This window comes from Tursiops truncatus, chromosome 18 (genome assembly GCF_011762595.2).
Source record: "Tursiops truncatus isolate mTurTru1 chromosome 18, mTurTru1.mat.Y, whole genome shotgun sequence".
NCBI classification, from domain to species: domain Eukaryota; kingdom Metazoa; phylum Chordata; class Mammalia; order Artiodactyla; family Delphinidae; genus Tursiops; species Tursiops truncatus.
The window spans coordinates 23,151,749-23,172,165 of NC_047051.1; the positions used below are offsets into that span (position 1 = coordinate 23,151,749).

At 44.8% G+C, this 20,417-nt stretch overlaps 1 protein-coding gene across 12 annotated transcripts in view; it reads left to right on the top strand.

The window, feature by feature from the left end:
* ENOX1 (ecto-NOX disulfide-thiol exchanger 1) overlaps positions 1–20,417 on the top strand; it is a 610,449-nt gene that overhangs the window by 473,873 nt on the left and 116,159 nt on the right. For all 12 annotated transcript variants that reach the window (XM_073795222.1, XM_073795221.1, XM_073795223.1 and 9 more), the window contains 2 exons: positions 14,830–14,936; positions 18,840–18,957. In XM_073795222.1, the coding sequence (XP_073651323.1) occupies positions 14,830–14,936; positions 18,840–18,957 (225 nt within the window). The remainder of the gene's footprint in view (positions 1–14,829; positions 14,937–18,839; positions 18,958–20,417) is intronic.

Genomic DNA, 20,417 nt, shown 5'->3' on the forward strand with positions numbered 1-20,417 from the left:
GATAATGGGGTTGAGATCTGCAGCGATGACGGGCTTCCTGATGCTGGACCTGGGGGTTGAGCATCCAGCCACAGGCAGCTCCGAGGACCACAGGCTTCTTCCTGTGGAGCCTGTATCCGTATGTACCACATCACACGTGGAGAAGCAGGCGGGAATGAGTACAGGTGACCCTCGAACATCGCACAGGGGTTAGGGGCTTGGACCCTCTGCAGGATGAAGAATCTGAGTATAACTTTACAGTCGGCCCTCCCTGTCCCCAGTTCCATATCCGCAGATTCAAGCAAGCACGTATGATGCAGTATGGTAGTATACATAAATGGACCTGCACAGTTCAAACCTGCGTTGTTCAAGGGCCCACTGTACCCTGTACAGGCAGGCTGGTTCACTTGCTCCCTGAAAAAGAAGAGAATGAAGGGCTAGAGCAGGGCCAGGAATTTTGGAGGAAGATCCCACCTCATGGAAACCGCAAGAATGGAGATTACTATCATAGATAACACTAAGGTACCTCACCTGTAAAACATCAACATTTAAATTCTTGCTTTTAGCCTTCAAACCTGTCCTTCTTTGGTTTTTTCCTTCCCATTTTAATAAATTCGCAGACCAAAATCCTGTAAGTAATTTTCACACCCACCATCCCCCACCACCAAAGCCCACATGTAGGACAGCAGGAAATCCCATTGTTTCAACATTCAAAATTGACCCACTTTTATTCATTTTCACTGCCACCATTCAAGTGCAGGCTGCCTGAACGATGATAAGAGCCTGTTATGTCAGTTAAATATGGTGTCCACTTGTAAGTAATAGAAAACCCAAGCAAACTTTATCTTAACAAATGGAGCATTTTCTTTATACCCAGTGAAACCCAGATTTGTTGGCACTGATTCATTGGTTTAAGGCTGTCAGGCCTGAGGTTTCTGTGATACTATCAATATTAACCTTCTTAGATAGTTGTCTAAGAGGGCTGCTGTTGCTCCTGCCATCACATCTTGTTTTTACAAGCTGGAATCACATAAGAAAAAGGAGAGGAAGAAAGGAAGAGGAAGGGGTTGCACCTTTAGAGCAGGAAAGCAAATTTGCCCAAAGATCCTCAGTAGGCTTCAATTTATGTCTTGTTGTGCAGAATTATTACACGTGGCCATGCCGAGCTACAAGGAAAATGGGAAATATACTTTTTTGACTGGGCCCATTGCTCTCCAGAATAAAACTGCAGTTCTCCGAGTTAGGAAGGAGGGGAGAATGGCTACAGAGAGACATTTTGCAGTTTCTGCCATGTGCCCTTTCCACCTTTCCTCCAGCTCAATCTATTTTTCACACATTGTCTGACATAAGTCAGAGCACGTCTTCCCCACTTAAATCCCTTGAGTAGATTCCCATTGCACTTACAATAACATTCATCCTCCCGGGCCTCAAGCTCTCCGTGCTTGCCTCTTCAACGTCAGCTCTCCCTCACCTCATGAGGCATCATCTCCACTGGCCTTTTTCCTGCCGAGCCCGTTAAAGCTACCTCCCACCTACGAGCCTTTGCATATCTGTTCCCTCTGTCTGCTGTGCTCTTCCCTGTACTCTGCATGCTTCCATCCCTCTCATCCTTTAGGTCTTGGCTGTAAGGCCACCCTTTCAGAGAGGCCTTCCTGATCCATCCTCTCCCAGCAGGCTCACCATTCCTGCATCTCATCAGGTTCCTCAGGGCGCTTCTCCAAATGGGTATGACTTAATGAATTCTCTGGTTTTGGTTTATTGTAATAAATGTCACAAAGGAAAGGACACGACTCTCCTAGTCATCGATATATATCAAATGCCTGGAACATGGAAATACGCAACAAATATCTGGTGGATGAGTGAGTGAATGAATGAGTACGTTGGAAGGAAGGCAGGAAGGAAGGCTGAAACAGTAAGCTCAGAAGTTTCCAGGAACCTTGTAGAACAGTTTGGCATCGGTGTTAGCACTGTCTGTGGGTAACGGAGTTTCACCTCGCATGTGTAATCGAACAAGTTGAAGAAAGAGCTCACCAGCTGTGCTCTTGTTGGAAACTGCTGTATTTTACCAGACACTTGGTAACAGGCTAGAGGATGTTAGGAGAGTTGGGGTAGAAGAATAAACACAGAAGTTCATGTTGACATCTCCCCAGTTGTCACTCTCTGACAACCTGTACCTTCCCCATCTCCCTATTACTGTTTGAGAGACTCCCCGCCCCCCCCCCTCCCCCGGCTTAACCCTGTAGTTTGATTCTGGGAAGTATTTCAGCAGCCAGCAGATACCAACAGGGATTGTGAAAACCCCAGCTGAACTTGACAGCCCCCAGAGCTGTGCAAGGGGTGCGCGCCCCAGCCACAGAGGGCCTGAGGGGCCCTCGTGTGAGTCCTCAGTAGCCGGGACCCTTCAGGAGGACTTGCAGATGGCAGGTACTTTCAGTGTGAGCCTCAGCTGGAGTTAAGCCTGTGACGTAGAACGGGAGCATTGCAGAGCTCACTGAGCCATCGCAGAAGCTTCCATTCGTTTTTATGTGCTTTTACAAAGACGACAATTCCCCAGATGCAAAGGGGAACCAAATTCTAATGTGAAATTCACCATAAAAATATTAGCAGTAACCTGACTAGCCTGGTAGGTGTGTGTACATTTCCTCATCCTTTGAATTTTGAAATATATCTCATGTCATGTCTGGTGGAGTTATGTTCGTTCGTCTCCACCGCATTTTCTGCTTCCCCAGATGGCTTCAGGGTGAGTTTGGTGTCCATACACGGAGCTACCTCTAAAATAATAGCTGCGGAAGTCCACAGCAGTCGACGTACTTGCCGTATTTTCCAAAAGTAGAACCAGTCATCCCCCCACTTATGAGCTTTCATATTTCTGGCAAACACCACAGGAATCCCATTTGGCTTTGTCTTTTAGAATTAGATTCGGATTGTAAAGCACTGGGATTCGGGAATGACATCTCAGCTCTCCTTCTCCAGAGTGGCTGGAAATTTCCTGGTTATTTGACAGTTACTCCCTCCCACATAAAAGATCGCCACAATGTCAATGTTACGCTCCTAGAATTCCATGGCAGCCTCTCCATTAGAAAGTCAAGTTTCAGGGAGTCGTTCGTAGGCGGTTTGGAAGCAGGTCTATTGTTGAACTAGTTTATTACAGATTACAGCAAGTGGGGCTGGCCTGGTGTCCTGAAGAGAGGGCCCACGGAACAACTTCCAGGCAAATTCCGGTACATTACAAACTCCAAGCGCAGTAAAAGTGTGGGTCCCTATATAGATTTTGTTGGAAATAGCCAACTGGTTGACCAGGAGAAGGGAAATTCCAGTGCATGTTAGTCCATTAAAATGGATTAAATGCACATATCTCCTTGCCTTGCTTAGCCTTGCTTTCATATTTGAACAAATAGCATGTGTTCAAAGGGAAAAAAAACCCAAGAGCCGTGAATAATTTAAAGGTTGAGATTTATTTCAAGGTCTACATCAAAGGCCAGCAGTTACCTTCTAGCTTTGTTGGTGTTCAGTTCTGCCAACATTTGTTTAAGTTCTAACCTTCTTCCTATCTCTGACCTTCACCCCAGGATGGGCTATGTAAATATAATCAAATAGGCATTGTTTCCATCTGAACCTTGGCATAAAGTGTCAAAGGGCAGCAACTAAACCCAGCCAAGAGTTTGGGAAGTATGACATCCATTCACTTCTACTTTGGATCGTTTTTCACCTGTGACAATGGATGTGCAGTTTTCAAAGATGTTAGATGAGAGCATCCTTTAAACTGGTGGGGCACCTAGGGCTTTCCCTTCCTTTCTGGGCCAGCTGGATAGATCTCATTCGCTATATATAAAGAAAGGAAAAAAAAGTTCAGTACAGGTGAATCATCTCATCCTTATGTCATTTTATTCTCATATCATCCTTATCTCATCTTTATGTCACCTCTCAGCCTATCCGTTGGGCAGAAACTCCCCCAAGTTTCCCAACTGAGAGACTTTCAGGTTGTGATCTTCCTTGCTTTTTAAACATTTATACGTCAGAGGAACTCCCCATAGGCCTGCCCACATTCAGGTTTTCAGTTATGAGCAAAGCTTGTCATTTCAAAGCTCAGAGAAGAGCTGTTTATAAAGTTGAGGAAACATGTTCCACAACACTCAATTATTAATGTGCATGCCAGGTTGATCAATTGTCCATGCCTTGTTACAACACACACACATCTGATGAAAATTTAAACACTCCATGATCGTCCCACTCTGGTAATTTCCCAGCACACTTCCTGGTAAGAGAGGAGAGAGGGAAGGGAGCAAAGTGGGGGAAAGGCAAACGGGAAGCAGAAGGTGATGGAGAAGGACTTAGTAATATTAATTTAAGATTATGTGGGGCTTTCCTGGTGGAGCAGTGGTTGAGAGTCTGCCTGCCGATGCAGGGGACACGGGTTCGTGCTCCGGTCCGGGAAGGTCCCACATGCCGCGGAGCGGCTAGGCCCGTGAGCCATGGCCGCTGAGCCTGCGCGTCTGGAGCCTGTGCTCCGCAACGGGAGAGACAACAGCAGTGAGAGGCCCGCGTACCACAAAAAAAAAAAAAGATTATGTGCCGTAAGTATTAGCAGGATGGAAAACTAGAAATTGTTGAGTGTCAGAGCTGGAGGGGACCTCAGACCCTCATTGGCCCAAGCCCCCTCATTTTATAGAGGAGGAAACTGAGTTTCCAAGAGCAGCCCTGATAGGCCCCTGTCATTTAGCAATTTATGGGCACATTAGAACCCAGGACTCTTGGCTCCTTGGACAGTTCGCTTTCTCTGTGTGCGTTGTGTTTATGAAAAATGAAAAGAATCAGAGGAGGATAAGTATAAGTTTATAGTTTACAGGTGGGTGTGAAGAAGTGTGCTGACATCACACTGAATATAAGAGCTGCTACCTGGTCAGAAAACAAAGTCTTTGCCTCTAGCACGACCCTCTATCCCCCCTCCGCACTCGTACTTCCTCCCCATCCCTTGTCTGAAGCATTTCCCCTCCTCCCCAGGCCAGAACCAAAGCTCCTATCACACCTCCAACATGAATCTTTTCTGTCTGTCCTACGCATAACCACCTCCCTTTCTCCTCCCTTCTGTAGCGCTTGTCGGTACTGTCTACTTGGGCATTTGATGATTCTTTTAAGCATCAGGTTTGGGGTTTTGGTTTTTTCCTCCAGCAAGATTTTAGGCTAAGCAGAGACAGAGACCGTTTGCTGTTCTCTTCTCCCGCCTCCCTGCCCCACTTTCAGGCGACGTTCTTGTAAGCACCTCAGTATACAAATATGGGTTGTTGATCCCGTGTCACAGGTGGAAATGAAAGTAGTATTGGAAATTGGGCTGGAACCTAATAAATGTGAAACATTCTAAATGTTGGTTTGGGGGGTAAACCGTGATCCTAACTGGCTTTGATCTGATATACCATTCTCCTTAAAAGTGAAATACATAGAATATGCTTTAGTTGAGAATTTTGCAGAAGTAGCACTAGAGCACTGTCGTTGATGTTATTTTAACCTGGAGATTGGGAAGGTTAGAACTGTCATGCAGATTTGTTTTGTGCATTTATGATAGGAAATGGCATCAACCTCATCTTAGATCTCGAAAAAAGCCGACAGTGGAGAGTTGTGAGCCCAGCTTGACCATAAATTAGCCAGGTGACTTTAGGAAAGGCCTTGAAGCTCCTTAAGTCTTCGTTTTCTCATCTCTGCGATGAAAGGGTTTGACCAGACAGTCCCCTAGGTTCTCTTCCCACTCTGAAAATTCGGCTGTCCTTATCATATCAACAACTTCGACCCTTGAACATCTCTGAATGTCTGCACACAACAAGTACCTGCCGGGATGTCAGTAAGTCCGGAGCTGATCATAGAACAGAGGATCAGGTGACACTCTCCGTGCCCGTCCGGACTCTGCCTGGCTGTGGAGGTTAAATCTCCGGGCAGTACTGTAAGTTTTAAGTTTCTTGAAGGCAGATAAGACGTGTTCTTGACTCTCTGTGCAACTGAAAAAGAGGTACTGATTAGTATTTGTGCTCAAACAAAAGAACACGGTCCAGGGAGACTCGTGACAGAGTAGCCGCAGACAACGTGAGAGAACATCTACTTAAGGAGACAAACTGCTTAGGTGTGCAGACCCCTGCTCTAGCAGGTAGCCTTGCAATCCGCAAAGCCAAAAATATATCCTGTCTGTTCCTTCACAGAAAGTTCGCAGACCCCTGTGCCATGGGATGACAGAGGTAGGAAGGATATTCAGGACTGACCCCCCTTGACCTTGGGATTCAAACAGGTGGAGATTTTCGCAGGCCGCACAGCTGCTTAGAGGGGGAGCTGCGGCCTCAGAAATGCAGGCTGCATGACCCTCCCTGCCCGCCCGCGTGCCCCCAGAAACCCTGTGCGACTCCTCGACCCCTAAAAGCTCTCCCTCGGCCCCACCTCAAGCTTCGCCTGCTGGGGCTTTTATTCAACAGCAAAAGTAGGACAGCACGGATTTTAGATGAAAGCGTGTGCTGAGCGTGTACCCCGAAAGGAGTCAGTCACAGTCTGGTAGACAGGTGAGCAGGGGCCCTGTTTGCAGACCCTGGGATTCTTCCTTGCTGTCGTTCACATTCCTGAGAACACTTTTGGAAAGGGCTCAGTGCAGCTTCCTGCCCCATCACAGCCGCAAATATTTGTCTTCTTTGCAGTAGAAAATGCTGGTCACCGTAACATTTTGGACCAGCCGTTGTTAAAGCCTTTCCTGCCCGCCTTGGCGCTCTCTGCAGCCTCCCTCTCGGCAGTTCTCATGCTGGGGTTCACCGGGGCTGCAAGGACCAGCAGCGTCTCTGGATCTTTTTGTCCCCAGTGCCTAGTGCAAGGTCTGGCATGGCGGTGTGCTCCACAGTGTTCGTAAGACTTTGGCCCATAGTACAAATGCATAGACACATGGGTATCAATGCACGATTTGAAGTTGCACAGATGCTATTTTCCATCCCCAGCTTCACCACTTGCTAAGTATATGACTGGTAATAATACCCTCTCTGTGAATCTCAGTTTCTTTCTCAGTGAAATGGGCATAATAATAGAACCTGCCTCAGATCGTTGTTGGGGAATTTAAATGAGGTAATGTTTTAAATCAGAGGTTCTCAAACTTCATTATGCGTTGGAATGACTCGGGGACCTTGGAAAAACAGACTCTGCTGGATCGGTGGTTGCCAGAGGCAGAGGTTGGGGGGTGCAGGGAAGGGGTGAAGGAGGGCAAGAGACACAAACTTCTAGTTATAAAATAAGTAATTCCCGGAGATGAAATGCACGGCCCGACAGCAATAGTTAACAGTACTGTATTGTGTATTTGAAAGTTGTTAAGACAGTAAACCTTAAAAATTTTTGTCTCGAGAAAAAAAACTTGTAACCATGTGAGATGACGGATGTTAACTAACCTTGTGGTAATCATTTCATGGTACGTACATACTGCAAATCATTATGCTGCGCACCTTCAGTTTACACAGTGTTGTATGTCAGTTATATCTATCTCAATAAAACTGGGAAAAATGTTTTTAGGAAAAGAATCTGCTGGGCCCCACCCCCCCGAGTTTCTGTACAGTAGGTCTAGGGACTACTTGCATTTTAATAAATTCCCAAGTGATGCCCACGATGCTGGTCCAGGATCCACACTTTGAAAACCACTGTTTTAAATCATCAAGCATAGTGCCTGGCCCAGTAAGTCTAACTAATCAGAAGTAGCCAGCTCCTGTTACCTGATTTCTCCTGGCACCACTCATGGAGTTGATGGTGACCCAGAGGAAAGCAGGGTCACCCTTTTGAGGGTCACAAAGGAGAAGGGATACCCAGAAACCAGGTCTCTTCCCTTCTTGCTGGATGGTCAGTCTTCACAACAAGCCAGTTACTGATCAAAAGGGCAGTTCTGATGAGTCTGTGGACTTCTTTCCGTGATTCACAATGGAAACTGCAAATGCGGATAGCTCGGGTTCAGAGAATCGGTCATCATGTAATTCAGGCCTTTTCTCATTGATCAGGAATGGCAAACTTTAACGTTTGATTACCAGCTGTTGACAAGGGACAGGAAAACAATCTGAAAAATACTTGCGGGCATAAAATGTGAGTGCCACTTGGCGATAGCTCTCAAAAATTAAAAATTCATACACTCTGTTATATATGTTTTCCACTGCTGAGAATTTCTTATAAAGATATTTAGGTAAGAATGTGTCAGAAAGTATGTCTAAGGGTGTTCACTGCGGCCTTACTGATAATACACGTAGGACTTAAGAGCAAGATACAGCACAGTGTATATATCAATAATATTGGCACTTTATGTAAGTAAAACAAGGTTACACATAGTGTACTGTATGTATAACTTTTTCTTTGGATGGATACTCTGTTAACAGTGGTTACCTTTAAAGAGAGACACTGGATGGGCGGTAGTCAGGAAAGGAAGATAGACTTTTACTTTTCATTTCATTCATTTTTTTCTTATAGACGTATATTACTTTCATTTAGTCAATAGGGATCATCCAGACAGGGTGATTGATTGGATTTTCAAAAGCCTAATAGATGCTATATATTGTAAGGAACCATTAAAATTATAATAGCTTCATGGATTTTTGTTCCATTACTTTCCAGAATATTTGAACAGATGCATTAATAAGGGTATCTACAGTTCCCTGAAGTGTATTGGGATTTATACTCTACAGAGCTTCAAAAGTCACTGTCTGCCTAATATCTTACCATTTATTGGAACAATGTCACCGTTTCCTGCTTGCTCAGAATTTGCCAAAAGCACCGTGTTTCTTTTTGTGTAATTTGATCCAGCATGTTTTTCTTCCTATCCTCACCCCACTCCCCAAAAGAACCAGATTTCTGGCCTCGTCTAGCCAGGAAGCTCAGAACCGTGGTACCTGCTGGTGGCGTTCTGGCCTCAGGTTCAACAGGGCTGGAATGGATTCACAGGGTTACACAGCATGGCTCTTTTTAGTCATCTCAAGACAAAAACCCCAGAATGCCCTTTTTCCTCCTTGACTTGAAATTCCGGTCCGTGCCTCCTTAATGTATGGGTTTGATGGAGTTAATTCTGTTTCCTGGGCTTCCCGCCAGACTCACTGGCTCCTGAGTGAGGACCCAGAACACAAGTGAGGGCGCAGGAATCTCTCTGGGAATCACTCTAGCAGCTTCCCCTGTCATGTTCAACACTAACGGCTCCTCCCTCTGGCTTTGTCTCACTCCTCTGGGCGTCCAGAGGGCCCAAATCACTTACTCCACTCGCTGTTATAATTCTGCAATCCAGGGCCAAGGCTCATCAGTCCCACCCTAGCTTTTGGTATTTAAAAACAACACTAAAACGCTAGTGGGGGAACTCAGCTCTTTTCACTTGTTACACGCCTTTGAAAATCTCTTAGGAGCTCTTCACAGAGGATTTGGGAAAATGTTATCCCTTAAAGGAAAATAAAATTTCCTCTGAACCCCACAGAGTTAAGGCTCTATCAGGAGCCTAGATAACATTAAAAACAAAAATTCAGCTTGGAAGATTTGTTTGAGGTGCTCTATTTAGGCAGGCCTACTGCCTATAAGGACTTAATCGGTTTCTCTTGATATTTGGGAGACTAAATGGATTGAAAGCTCTCTCACAGCTGCTTAGCTGGAACAAAAGATGCAGGAGGTGTGGGGGACTCAAGACACACACTCAGGAGCACATGGAGGAAAAGGTCTGGGTTTGCTCTTTGGAGGAGCCTAACCTTTCCCTTTCATTGCTTCCAAGGCTTTTCTGCCCAGAGCTCAAGAATCAGGAGCCTCGTACCCCCCCGAAGTCTGAGGTTTTGTGCTCGGTGCCCGGCCCCTTCCCAGGGAGCTTGTTTGAGTGTGTTCTATTTCTGGGTGTTTACCCAGAATGTCCTGTTCTGAGCTTGTCTTTTCTGAGAAGACTGAAGACAAGTGCTTCTCAAGATAATTGATCAAGTTCTCTCTCATGTAAGAAGTCTGTTCTGAAGTCAGCAGATGTCCAGACATTTTGAGGTGAGGGGAAAGTACAAAAAAAAAGGTGGTTAAATGACCTAGTCTTAGGATTTTTTGTTGAAATGCTGAAGAATTTATACACATGTGTGTGCATGTTATGTGCATCAGAGAATGAATAATCACTAGTAGGGTGTTCAGTTAATTAAACACAGAGGCCATTAGGGGAGGCGCTAATGTCGTGGTGGCCTAAGTATGCAAACCAAAACCTAAGCCTGTAAGTGCCTCACGGTTAAGAAATGGAAACCTGAGGACAACCAATCACAAATAACCAACTAGGTTTTGAGAGACAACCAAACAATAATCTCCTGGCTTTGCTTCTGCCTTTTCCCTGTAAGTGTCTCCCCAACGCCTGTCAATGGTGCACTCCTAAACACTTCCGGTTTGGTGCCGCTCGACTGGAATCCATTTTTGTTGAAATAAACTTCAAACATTTTAATATACCTCAGTTTACCTTTTAACAAGAGGTTTGTCTCTGCCAAGAGTGATTAGCAATTTCCTCAAAGCTCTATTCATCCTCCACTAATGTTCACTTATACCTGCTGGAAATGTACTAGGGACTCTCCTGGGACACCTAAGACGGACATTCCAGCATACTTCAGAAAAATCAGTCCCTTTTAATTTTTTCGTTTCTCTCAACCTAATTTAGGCAAAGTTAATACAGAGGATTGTGGGAGGGCGGTTTGCAAGGCATGAAGGGTAAATATTAATTCTCTTGCGGAGCGCTCTTTCTGTCGTTAATGCTTCCCAAATGCTGGAGTATTCTAATTGCCATAGGCTCTTATGGGGCCCTGCAGCCACCACTCTGTAGACCCCTGGGTGGTGAAGGCCCCGGTGGCGGTTGATGTGAATCTGCTCTGCTCTCAGCTCAGCGTCTGCACGCTACCTTTCTGAACAAAGGCCAGTGCCATCTTGTTTACTGTTTCTGTCTTCTCTGAGCGAAGTAGAGTGTTAAAGATTCCACTTAGTAACTACCTGTAGTTTTACTGTGTATGGAATAAGCAGTATGAATTATACTGGAGAAGTAGTGAGTGGTAGTCAGATTCAGGGACTTGCTCTTTGGTGTTTCCTGCTGCAGTGAAGAGAGCATGGTCTTTCCCTGGGACGCCAGTCCTAGCGGTCACCCTGATTTATGGTTTTAAAAATATGCCGTCTTTGAATCACATTCATTACGGCATACTCTTGGAGGTAGTTTTTCACTAATGATGATGAATTCCTGCTGATCCTAGCACTCTTCTGAGTCCTTTTGTGTGCCCAAGATCTTTCATTTGCAAGACGAATGGCTCATTCAGGGACAGCCTGCACAGAAATGAGAGAAGTCAACTGGACCCTAGAAATACTGTGCGAGTATTTTTTAAACCTAAGCTGAGTTACACGGTTTTTGTTTTTTGGGATTGAGGGTTTTTTTTAGCTTCTTAATATGTGGGGGGAAAGTATAAAACTTAATAAGAAAAGAAGTATAGAAGTTCTCATATTTAGTTTTGCTTTTAATTAATTATGCTGTTGAAAAGAATACAATTACAGGAAATTGAGAATGGCCCAGAAAACTCAAGATAAGTCTCTGAATTCTGACTTCTTTCTGAACCTCCGGTGTGTATTCCGGCTCCCGCTGGATGACCTTCAGGCATCTCAGATTCAGCCCGTCCAGAAGTAAACCCCTTATCTTCTTTCTCAGACCTCCACCTGTGCTCTCGGTCTCTGATGTGCTTCTCAAGTTTGAGTCATCCTGGTCTCTCTTCTCTCCGGCCTCACAGCAAGTCAGCCACCGTGTCCCATCGACTCCTTGCTCCTCCCTCCATTCCAGTGCTCTGTCTTAATTCAAACCTTCATCATCTCTCCCAAACAAATCCTACTCGGATATGCCTCCTCTAGCCTACAGTATGAAGTCACAGTCTGGCTTGGCATACACGGTCCTTCCTGACTTATTCCCACCCAGCTTTAGCCCTCTCCCCACCAGCTACTTTCACACAAAGTCCTTTCACAATTCCATGGCCACCTCTGAACCGGACGTCCCTGCCTTCTCTACTGGGCAAGCATTGGTTCATCATTTAAGACTTAGCAAATGTTGTTTTCTTTGGGATGTTCCCTGTCTCCATCTACTGAGTTAGCTATCATGTCCCCATAGCTGTCATCCATACCTCTCTTGCATAGGATAATTATCTGCTTGTCTTTCTTGCTGCCTAGAGACCATGGTCTCATCAAGGGCATGGACTTTGTCTTAATCATATATTTCTAGCAATCAGTGTCTTAATCATGTATTTCTAGCAATCAGTCAAATGCATGGTGACTAGGAGGGTCTCAGATGTTTTCTCAATGGATGGATGAATGAATGAATGGAACTGAAACCCTGGAATATGGTAATAACATGTTCTAAATAACTGAGGCATTGGGGCTTCCCTGGTGGCACAGTGGTTGAGAGTCCGCCTGCCGATGCAGGGGACACGGGTTCGTGCCCCGGTCCGGGAAGATCCCACATGCCGCGGAGCAGCTGGGCCCGTGAGCCATGGCCGCTGAGCCTGCGCATCCGGAGCCTGTGCTCCGCAACGGGAGAGGCCACAAAAGTGAGAGGCCCGCGTACTGCAAAAAAAAAAAAGAAAACCTGAGGCATTTACCCTCAAACAGGGAATATCTGCAGGAGTACATGCCTTGAGTAGATATTAGGGGATCCATTTTTACCCTTGAACCTGTGCAGAGTCTTTCTTCTAAGTACCTTCCCTTCTGTACTCCTCCAAGTGCGTTACTGGTCTCTCTTACCTTCCTCCCACTCCACACACGCATGTATGACCACGTAATTTTCTCTTTGGTGTATCCCCTTTATTAAGAGCCTTCTCCAATTGATGGCAGAATTTTGACTTCTATCACCCAGATAACTCAGCCTCGACCTTTCCTGTCCTCTCTCCTCAGGCCTGGTGTCAGGACACCACAGTTGTTACTCTTCTAAATGCTGCTGATCAAAGAGGTCTACTATTAAAAGCAATGAGACCCATTACTCTTTAACAATCCCGTGATCACCACCCCCGCCAGATAGTCTCATCAGGCAGTGGATTCCACCATGGGCATTTTGGGCCGAGTGCCCTGTGCTGCCCGTGCAGCAGGCATCTGGGGGCCCCAGATGATCCCAGCCTCCCTGCAGGCAAAGCCATAGGAAGCCCAGGCAGTGGGGGTGAGCCAGTTCTCCTCGGCCAGCCACGGGCAGTGCATCCAAGCAGAGCCCTGGGGGTCGGTGGTCAGGGGAAAGTCAGCCCTGGGAGCAGCTCATTGTGACTAGTCTGGCAGCGTTACTTCCTCCAGGTGAGGCAGGAGAGGGGAGCTGCACGCGCTCAAGGGCAGCGCGAGCTTAGCTTAAATCCTCCCGTTACAGGCGAGTGCAGCAAATTCATCAGGAGACATGATGATCAAGTTTGATAAATAAGGAGATTTGGAGTTGCGATCTTCTTGAGTTAGAAAACAGTCCATGTAAAACCCCTGCGAAAATCACCCATAGACTGAGAAGTAGTTGCTTATTAGCGTTAGAAGATATTTACCATGTAGTGAGTGAAGGGAATCTGCTTTCTTCCTTTCCTCCATCACACACTTGTTTATTTCTAATGTTTGAAATTGGGGCACCAGGTGTTGCTCTTCTGTGGGGATTCTTCTATTACTCTTGGACATTCCTTGGACACCTGGAAGATGTGGAAGAGCTTTGATGTCCTTTTTTTAGAATAGAGCCTTGAGAATCACTTTAGAAAGATTTATGTTAAGCAGAGCGTTAGCATCCCTAAGCAGCTCATTTTGACTGTGCCTTCCTAACTAAATATTTAGGAGTTCACGTTTAATCATACGGTTCGTTCAGTGCTGTAATTTCCTTAATCCCGTGCTTACTAGATCAATAACTGCTTAAGCAAGATTGAATCTGCAGTTGGTTGACCCCCGCCTCTCACATCCACTACTAAGAGCCCATCCCTTTCCCTGTCTACGTTTGTTCACCACCCTTCAACGTTGATCACGGACGTAGCGCCTCCCCTGGAAGCCACAGAAGTGCTAAATTAAGTCAAAGTGTTAGAGTTAGAACTTCCAGAGTGTCGGGAGCCAGAGGGAGGAGAGCCTTATGAAAGTTAAAATGGAGTAACAGAGAATGGTATGTGGCCACGATGAACTACGAAGGACGCCATATGGTGTTGAAATAAGATCTGCATGCGGTGCTGCTGGTTGGGTGAGCCTTGGTCTGTCTTGAGGTGAAGGCAGTGGCTCCCATTTTCTGCCAGAGGGCTGGAGGGCTGGCTGTAATGGGTGCGACAGGGGGAGAAAAGGGGACCACGGGGTAAAAATGGCCTTGAGACTGAAGGGAGATATGACACAAACTACTCATTGCCCCAACTTGGAACTTGGACACGGTAATGTCTTCTGCGGGCTGCACTGGGGTCCTTGAGATGGAGACCAAAAGCAAAAAGAGATGTGTTTGGTTCTTCCTCATTCAGCCACTCCCCCCGGGCTTCACTTCTAAGGCTCCAGTCCAGGCATTACCTGATCTGTATATCTATATTTGCGTGTCAACACCAGTGCCTGTATATCTATAGATCTAGGTGTATAGATGTACCAAAGCATTTTTTTAGACAAGAGATAACAAATGCTTGGAAGCAGATGTCCATGAACTTCTCCCAGTCGTATTTAGAGTTTGTTTTAACCTAAAGTTATGGACACAGACATGAAGGGAGACCTCCCCCACCTTGCTGCCATGTAAGTACAAAAAGGCACAAATGGGATGGATATTGATGATGTTATTTCTGCTGCGACATCATCCATAGACTCCTAGTGTCTTTGCTTTGCTTCCCTGTAGTGATCACAACATAAATTACTTGTCTTGTTTGACTTCCTTGTTCACCAAAGTTGAGCAGATTGTGGCCGTTTTCAACGCTTCTACCAGACAAAAAGCTTGGGACCATTTCTCGAAAGCTCAGCGCAAGAACATAGACATTTGGCGAAAGCATTCTGAGGTTGGTGATTTTATTATTACTTTTTTAACCACCATCACACAGCTGGATTGGCAGGGAATAGTGTGGCTGCAGCCATGATGGTTTTTGTCACAGTGGGCGGTCATCCCGCCCTCACCGTCAGCTCCAGATCCAGCTCAGATTTGTTCCTTATCCAGAAGAGCAGCTGACTTAATGCTTAGAGGACAGAGCGCTTGTCTCCCCTGCAAAGGGAGAAAAGCATCTCTCCCATTCGTAGTAAAGAGCTCAGAAATAAGACACTCTGCCTAATCACTGTGCAAAACAAGAAAAAGAAAAAGTGTAACGTAAACTAGAAAACTAGTTTTTAAATTACTGAGTTTCTTTTCAGTGTTCTGCAGCATGATGGTGACGGTTTGCTCTTTGGCTAGAAATGGCAAGTATGCCTTTCATCCACATCTTCTCATCCTAAGCAATGTCTTCGTCCCCTGTGCTAGCCAGCAGGTCCTATCAGACCTCTCCCCAGAGCAGATTTCCTCAGGGAAGTGAATGTCCAGGCTAGCCCTGTCCACCCTTCTGCATCAATGCATGTGTGAAGTGTGAGTATCTACCCCAAGGCAAGAGTTCAGAACTTAACCTTCGCTGCCACCTAGAAGGACCAGATTGTGTCATTAGTCACTGGTGGTCCAGCTGTTATTTTTAACTCCTCAGTGTAGTGTACGCTTTGAACCTGTAATTTAAAAGTAAGTATACTGTCTTTGTTTGCTTCTTCCTTTTTTTTTTTTAATGAGAGAATGTTTTTCATTTGGATGCCTCTCCGTCTCTAGCATGTTACTATTAAAGTTCTCTAAATGATAATCCCCTCTTTCCAAATCCCAAACTTATAGAAGGTAAGGTTTATTAATTTAATGATTTTGGCTCACACTTGTAAAATAAATTCTATGTAGAGTTTGAGGAACCACAGAGTACTGCAGTATCAATCATTTGGGGAGCATTTTAAGTGCCCATTAACTAATGCTGAATTACAGTTGAATACCAGTGGCACTTGACGTAGCATCCACATGCACACCAAGTGAATTCTTTATTATCACTGTTATTACGGTGAGTACTGAATGACTGCGCAATAATGGGACACTTAAAAGGCTAGTGCAGTTTATAATTAAGAAGGCCAGTTTTTATTTTGTTCACAAATACCGAGAAGGTGCTTGGTGACTGATGCAGGAGGCGGGATTTCTCTTTTATCCTTCGGGGGCCAGAAAACCAAAGGATGCTTACCCAGTGCTCTCCCAGACACTGACTTGAGCCCCACGTCAAGGTTGATTTTCATGAGGAAAGAGTCCCGAAAATCAATGACGAAATACATGAATCGAGGGTTCTGAAACACTAATTGGAATCCATAAACTGTGATTCAGATTTGGGAATGATCTGCCTGTGAATTGTTTATTCATTTATTTATTTTTGGCTTCACATAAAACCAGACACGATTAAAAGAAACGTTAAGAGAAGGGCAGGTGGCATGATGCTGAATAAACCCGGGCATAAAAAAGACTGTCGTTAATCTGGGAGTGGCGGCAACTGTCCGTTACTGATCTAAATCACGCTTCCTGCCACGTCGTATCCCGTTCCCCCAGCCCTGCCTCCCCCGTGCAGGGCCATCCCCTCCCTTGCTGGACAGGACACGTGAAGGCTTCCAGCCTTGTCCCAAGGAAGCCTGCTTGCTTTGCTCCCTACTGGGAGGTAGAAAGGGACACAGCCCAGAAAGATGCTTCTGGAAAGGGTCTTTGTGTCTCCCTGCCACTCCCACCACCACCTCTTCTGATATAGGAGGAAATAGAATTCTAAATTACCTTTGATTTTCTCTCCTACGTGTTGCCCGATTGATTAAATACCAGTTGGCAATTTAACATTGTGGATGATTTCTCAGTTGCATATGAGCTTGATAATTGGCTTGATTTTTCCACGTTCCTGTGAACAGCATCTGTTAATTACCTGCAGCACCTTTACAGATTTATTAGAGTGTACAAGTGATTTACTGCTGAACCAGAGGCACCCTGTGGAAACAGCCTCAGCTTTTTTTTTTTTTTCTCCAAGCTTTTCCTTTCTGCCACCCTTCCCCACGAGAACAGCTGATGTATGACAGTTTGTCATTAACTGTAGGAACTAAACAACAGGCCCTTTTAGCCTCGTTTATTCTTTCCACCTGATGTTTCTTTGCTTCAAGTATTTTCAGGCCACCTCCTCGGGAACTGGGCTCTTTGTCGGTAGAAAGATTAGTTGTCCACAACCTAAAAACTTCCCCACTAATCACATGTGACATCCGCCTCCAAGACCCGATGGTGTTACTTAAGGTGGAATTGGCCCCTCTTTCTACAGGGTGGCATGGTCAAGTGAGGGGACACTGCCTGTCATCCTGGTGCCTCTCAGGACTGCCCTGTGATAGGTGGCCCTGTCCCAGGGACCTTGCCTTCTGCCCTCCCCCTTTCCCTGTCTGGTGACTTCCCTGTCTTTGTCTCTGCAATTGTGATTCCCAGGGTTCAGAGCTGACCATGCAAATCCGGTTAGCAATACAGAATTCCCTTCCCATCGTGCTACCGTTAAAATCTGAGTGCTAAGGAGAGAAGAGAGTTGAGAGCACCTATAACAGAATAATATAGACACATCCATCGAATGAGCACTGTAAACTGTGTTTAAAGTCATGCCATTAATACATTAGGTGTTGTAATTTAGTTTTATTCTTATTCATAGATTTATTATAAAGTGAAATTATTTTAACTGTTTGACTTTTTTTTTAGACTCCAATTTAAATGGGGAGAAAACCAACAGTGCAGCTCTTTCCACCCCACCCCGCTTTTTTTCTGTTGTTTTGAGGACAGAACATATAAAAGAACAGAATGGATACGGATTTGCAAATATATAATTTACAGCTTGATCCAAAATAATAATATAATTATTTAATGTAAGCAGTTAGTGTCCTGATTTTTAAGCACAGTAGTAAACAATTTATTGTGTAATTCTTTACTTTTTACAGTGAGTTTTCACATATACTCTTGCAGTCAAACAGCCTTGTATTACTACTACCCCATTTTTGTGTGAGTAGACAAAGGCTCAGGAAATTAAATGCCTTGATTGCAGTCACTTTTCTAGGAAGTGGAGAAAGAAACGACCCTTAGATCTTAAAGGGATGCTAAAACAACCATTACAACATAAACAATAAACCCCACGTGATAATGTAAAACACCAACAAAGAAGGCATCTGTTTTCATTTTGTCCTCCGACATCATTTGAATTTCACCATTTGGATATCTGAAGTGTGTGTGTGTGTGTGTGTGTGATCACACATGGGCACATACACACATGCAGGGACACTATTTTGCATGAATAATAATAGTGGTCAACATTTTCAACTTAATGAACCAAGTCTCTCACATGATGCTAAGTATCTCACATGCATTAACTATTTTATCCTCAAAACTCTCCTTGTCACACTATCTCAGTGAGTGAATTGACACTAAGAAAGATGAAGAAACATCCCTAAAGTGACACAGTGGGTCAGTGGTAGACCAGCCTTTTAAAAAAATTCTCTTGCTCACATTCCTAGCCGCCCCTACGTTCCAGTTCTGGTAATAGGCATTTCTATGGGAGCCTCACGACAGCCCTACCAGTTGGACGTTGTTGTCCCCCTTTTTACAAATGAGGAAATTCAGAGATTAAATAACTTGCTGAAGAGCCTTTGACTCACCATTGGTGATCAGGAATTTCTCCCATGCCTGATACCGAATCCCTCGATTGGTCCACACCCCAGACCCCTCAGAACTTCACTCTAGATTAGGCGGGGCAGTGTTTGGGAGGTGAAGACATTCCTATGTCAGTCATAACACACGGAGAGACCATTGGGAAAGGTGTGTCATGTGTCGCTGACTCTGACGCCCGTGGGTCCTCTGCTTCCAGGAGCTCCGGAACGCTCAGAGTGAGCAGCTTATGGGCATCCGCCGAGAAGAAGAGATGGAAATGTCGGATGATGAGAACTGTGACAGCCCTACTAAAAAAATGAGAGTTGATGAATCAGGTAACGTGGATAACTGCCACACCCCTGTGAGATACCTTAATGATCTTCCTACTCTTAGATGGGGCATACAGATTGGGAAATGGCCACATAACTCACTTTTATTGGAGTTAAACTAAACTTTCATCTTTGACTGACTCTGCCTTGTATTAATAGAACTTGAAATTCCTTCTTGGGAACGTAATGATTTAAATTGTTCCAGTTGTTTCTCTGTTTGTGGGTCTGGGGCCACACTTACTTTCAGGGATATTTGCCTGTTCCCATAAAAATCCTTTTCCACAGTGTGGCAGCCACCTCTGATGCTGAAATACAGATAAAATTTGGTTTCGGTCAGTGTACTTCTTACATGGGAAACGTTTAATCCCTAAAGAAGCTTTCTAGCCTCTGAAGCAATGTGCTGGAGAATTAGACTGCTTTCCAATCAATTTTAGTTCCTAACCTGTAATCAAAGGGATGGTCCCGTTTGGTACCAAGAAAGGGGCATCAATCCTTGAGTTATAAAAAGGAGAGAAGCTTAAAGAGAACCTTGATTGATATTCTCTGCCTGAGATGCTGATTTAAAACTCTCTTCTCAAATCGTATGTTATTCCTTTGATGTTGTAAAAGCAAGCAGAAGTGCTCACTCAAACGTAGGAGGCACCAAGGGAGACTGCTTGTCCGAGGGGAAGAGTGTTTCCTAAAGGGCCTGGGAACAACCACAGTCGCCACCTTTGCCAAAAAGGGAATAAAACACTCACCTCTCCCAGGCCTTTTCAGGTGACCAGGAACAGAGGATCTTTGCTGGTTTGGTTAGTAGAAACCAAAATCAAGATTCCAAAATGGTCAAGTCATCAAGATTACAGAGCGGTCAGTTAGGTTGACTGGTCAGTTCCACATCTTGGCTGTTGTGAATAGTGCTGCTATGAACATAGGGGTGCATGTTTCTCTTTGAATTATAGCTTTGTCCGGATATATGCCCAAGAGTGGGATTGCCGGATCATATGGTAATTCCATTTTTAGTTTTCTGAGGAACCTCCGTACTGTTTTCCATAGTGGCTGCACCGACTTACGTTCCCACCAACAGTGTAGGAGGGTTCCCTTTTCTCCACATCCTCTCTAGCATTTGTTATTTGTAGATTTATTGATGATGGCCATTCTGACCCATGTGAGGTGGTACCTCATTATAGTTTTGATTTGCATCTCTCTGATAATTAGTGATGTTGAGCATCTTTTCATATGCCTACTGGCCGTCTCTATTACTTCTTTGGAGAAATATCTATTAAGGTCTTCTGCTTATTTTTCAATTGGGTTGTTTGTTTTTATTGTTGTTGAGTTGTATGAGCTATTTCTTTATTTTGGAGATTAAGCTCTTGTCAGTCACATCATTTGCAGATATTTTCTCCCATTCCATAGGTTGTCTTTTCATTTTTTTTTTTTTATGGTTTCCTTTGCTGTGCAAAAACTTGTAAGTTTGATTAGGTCCC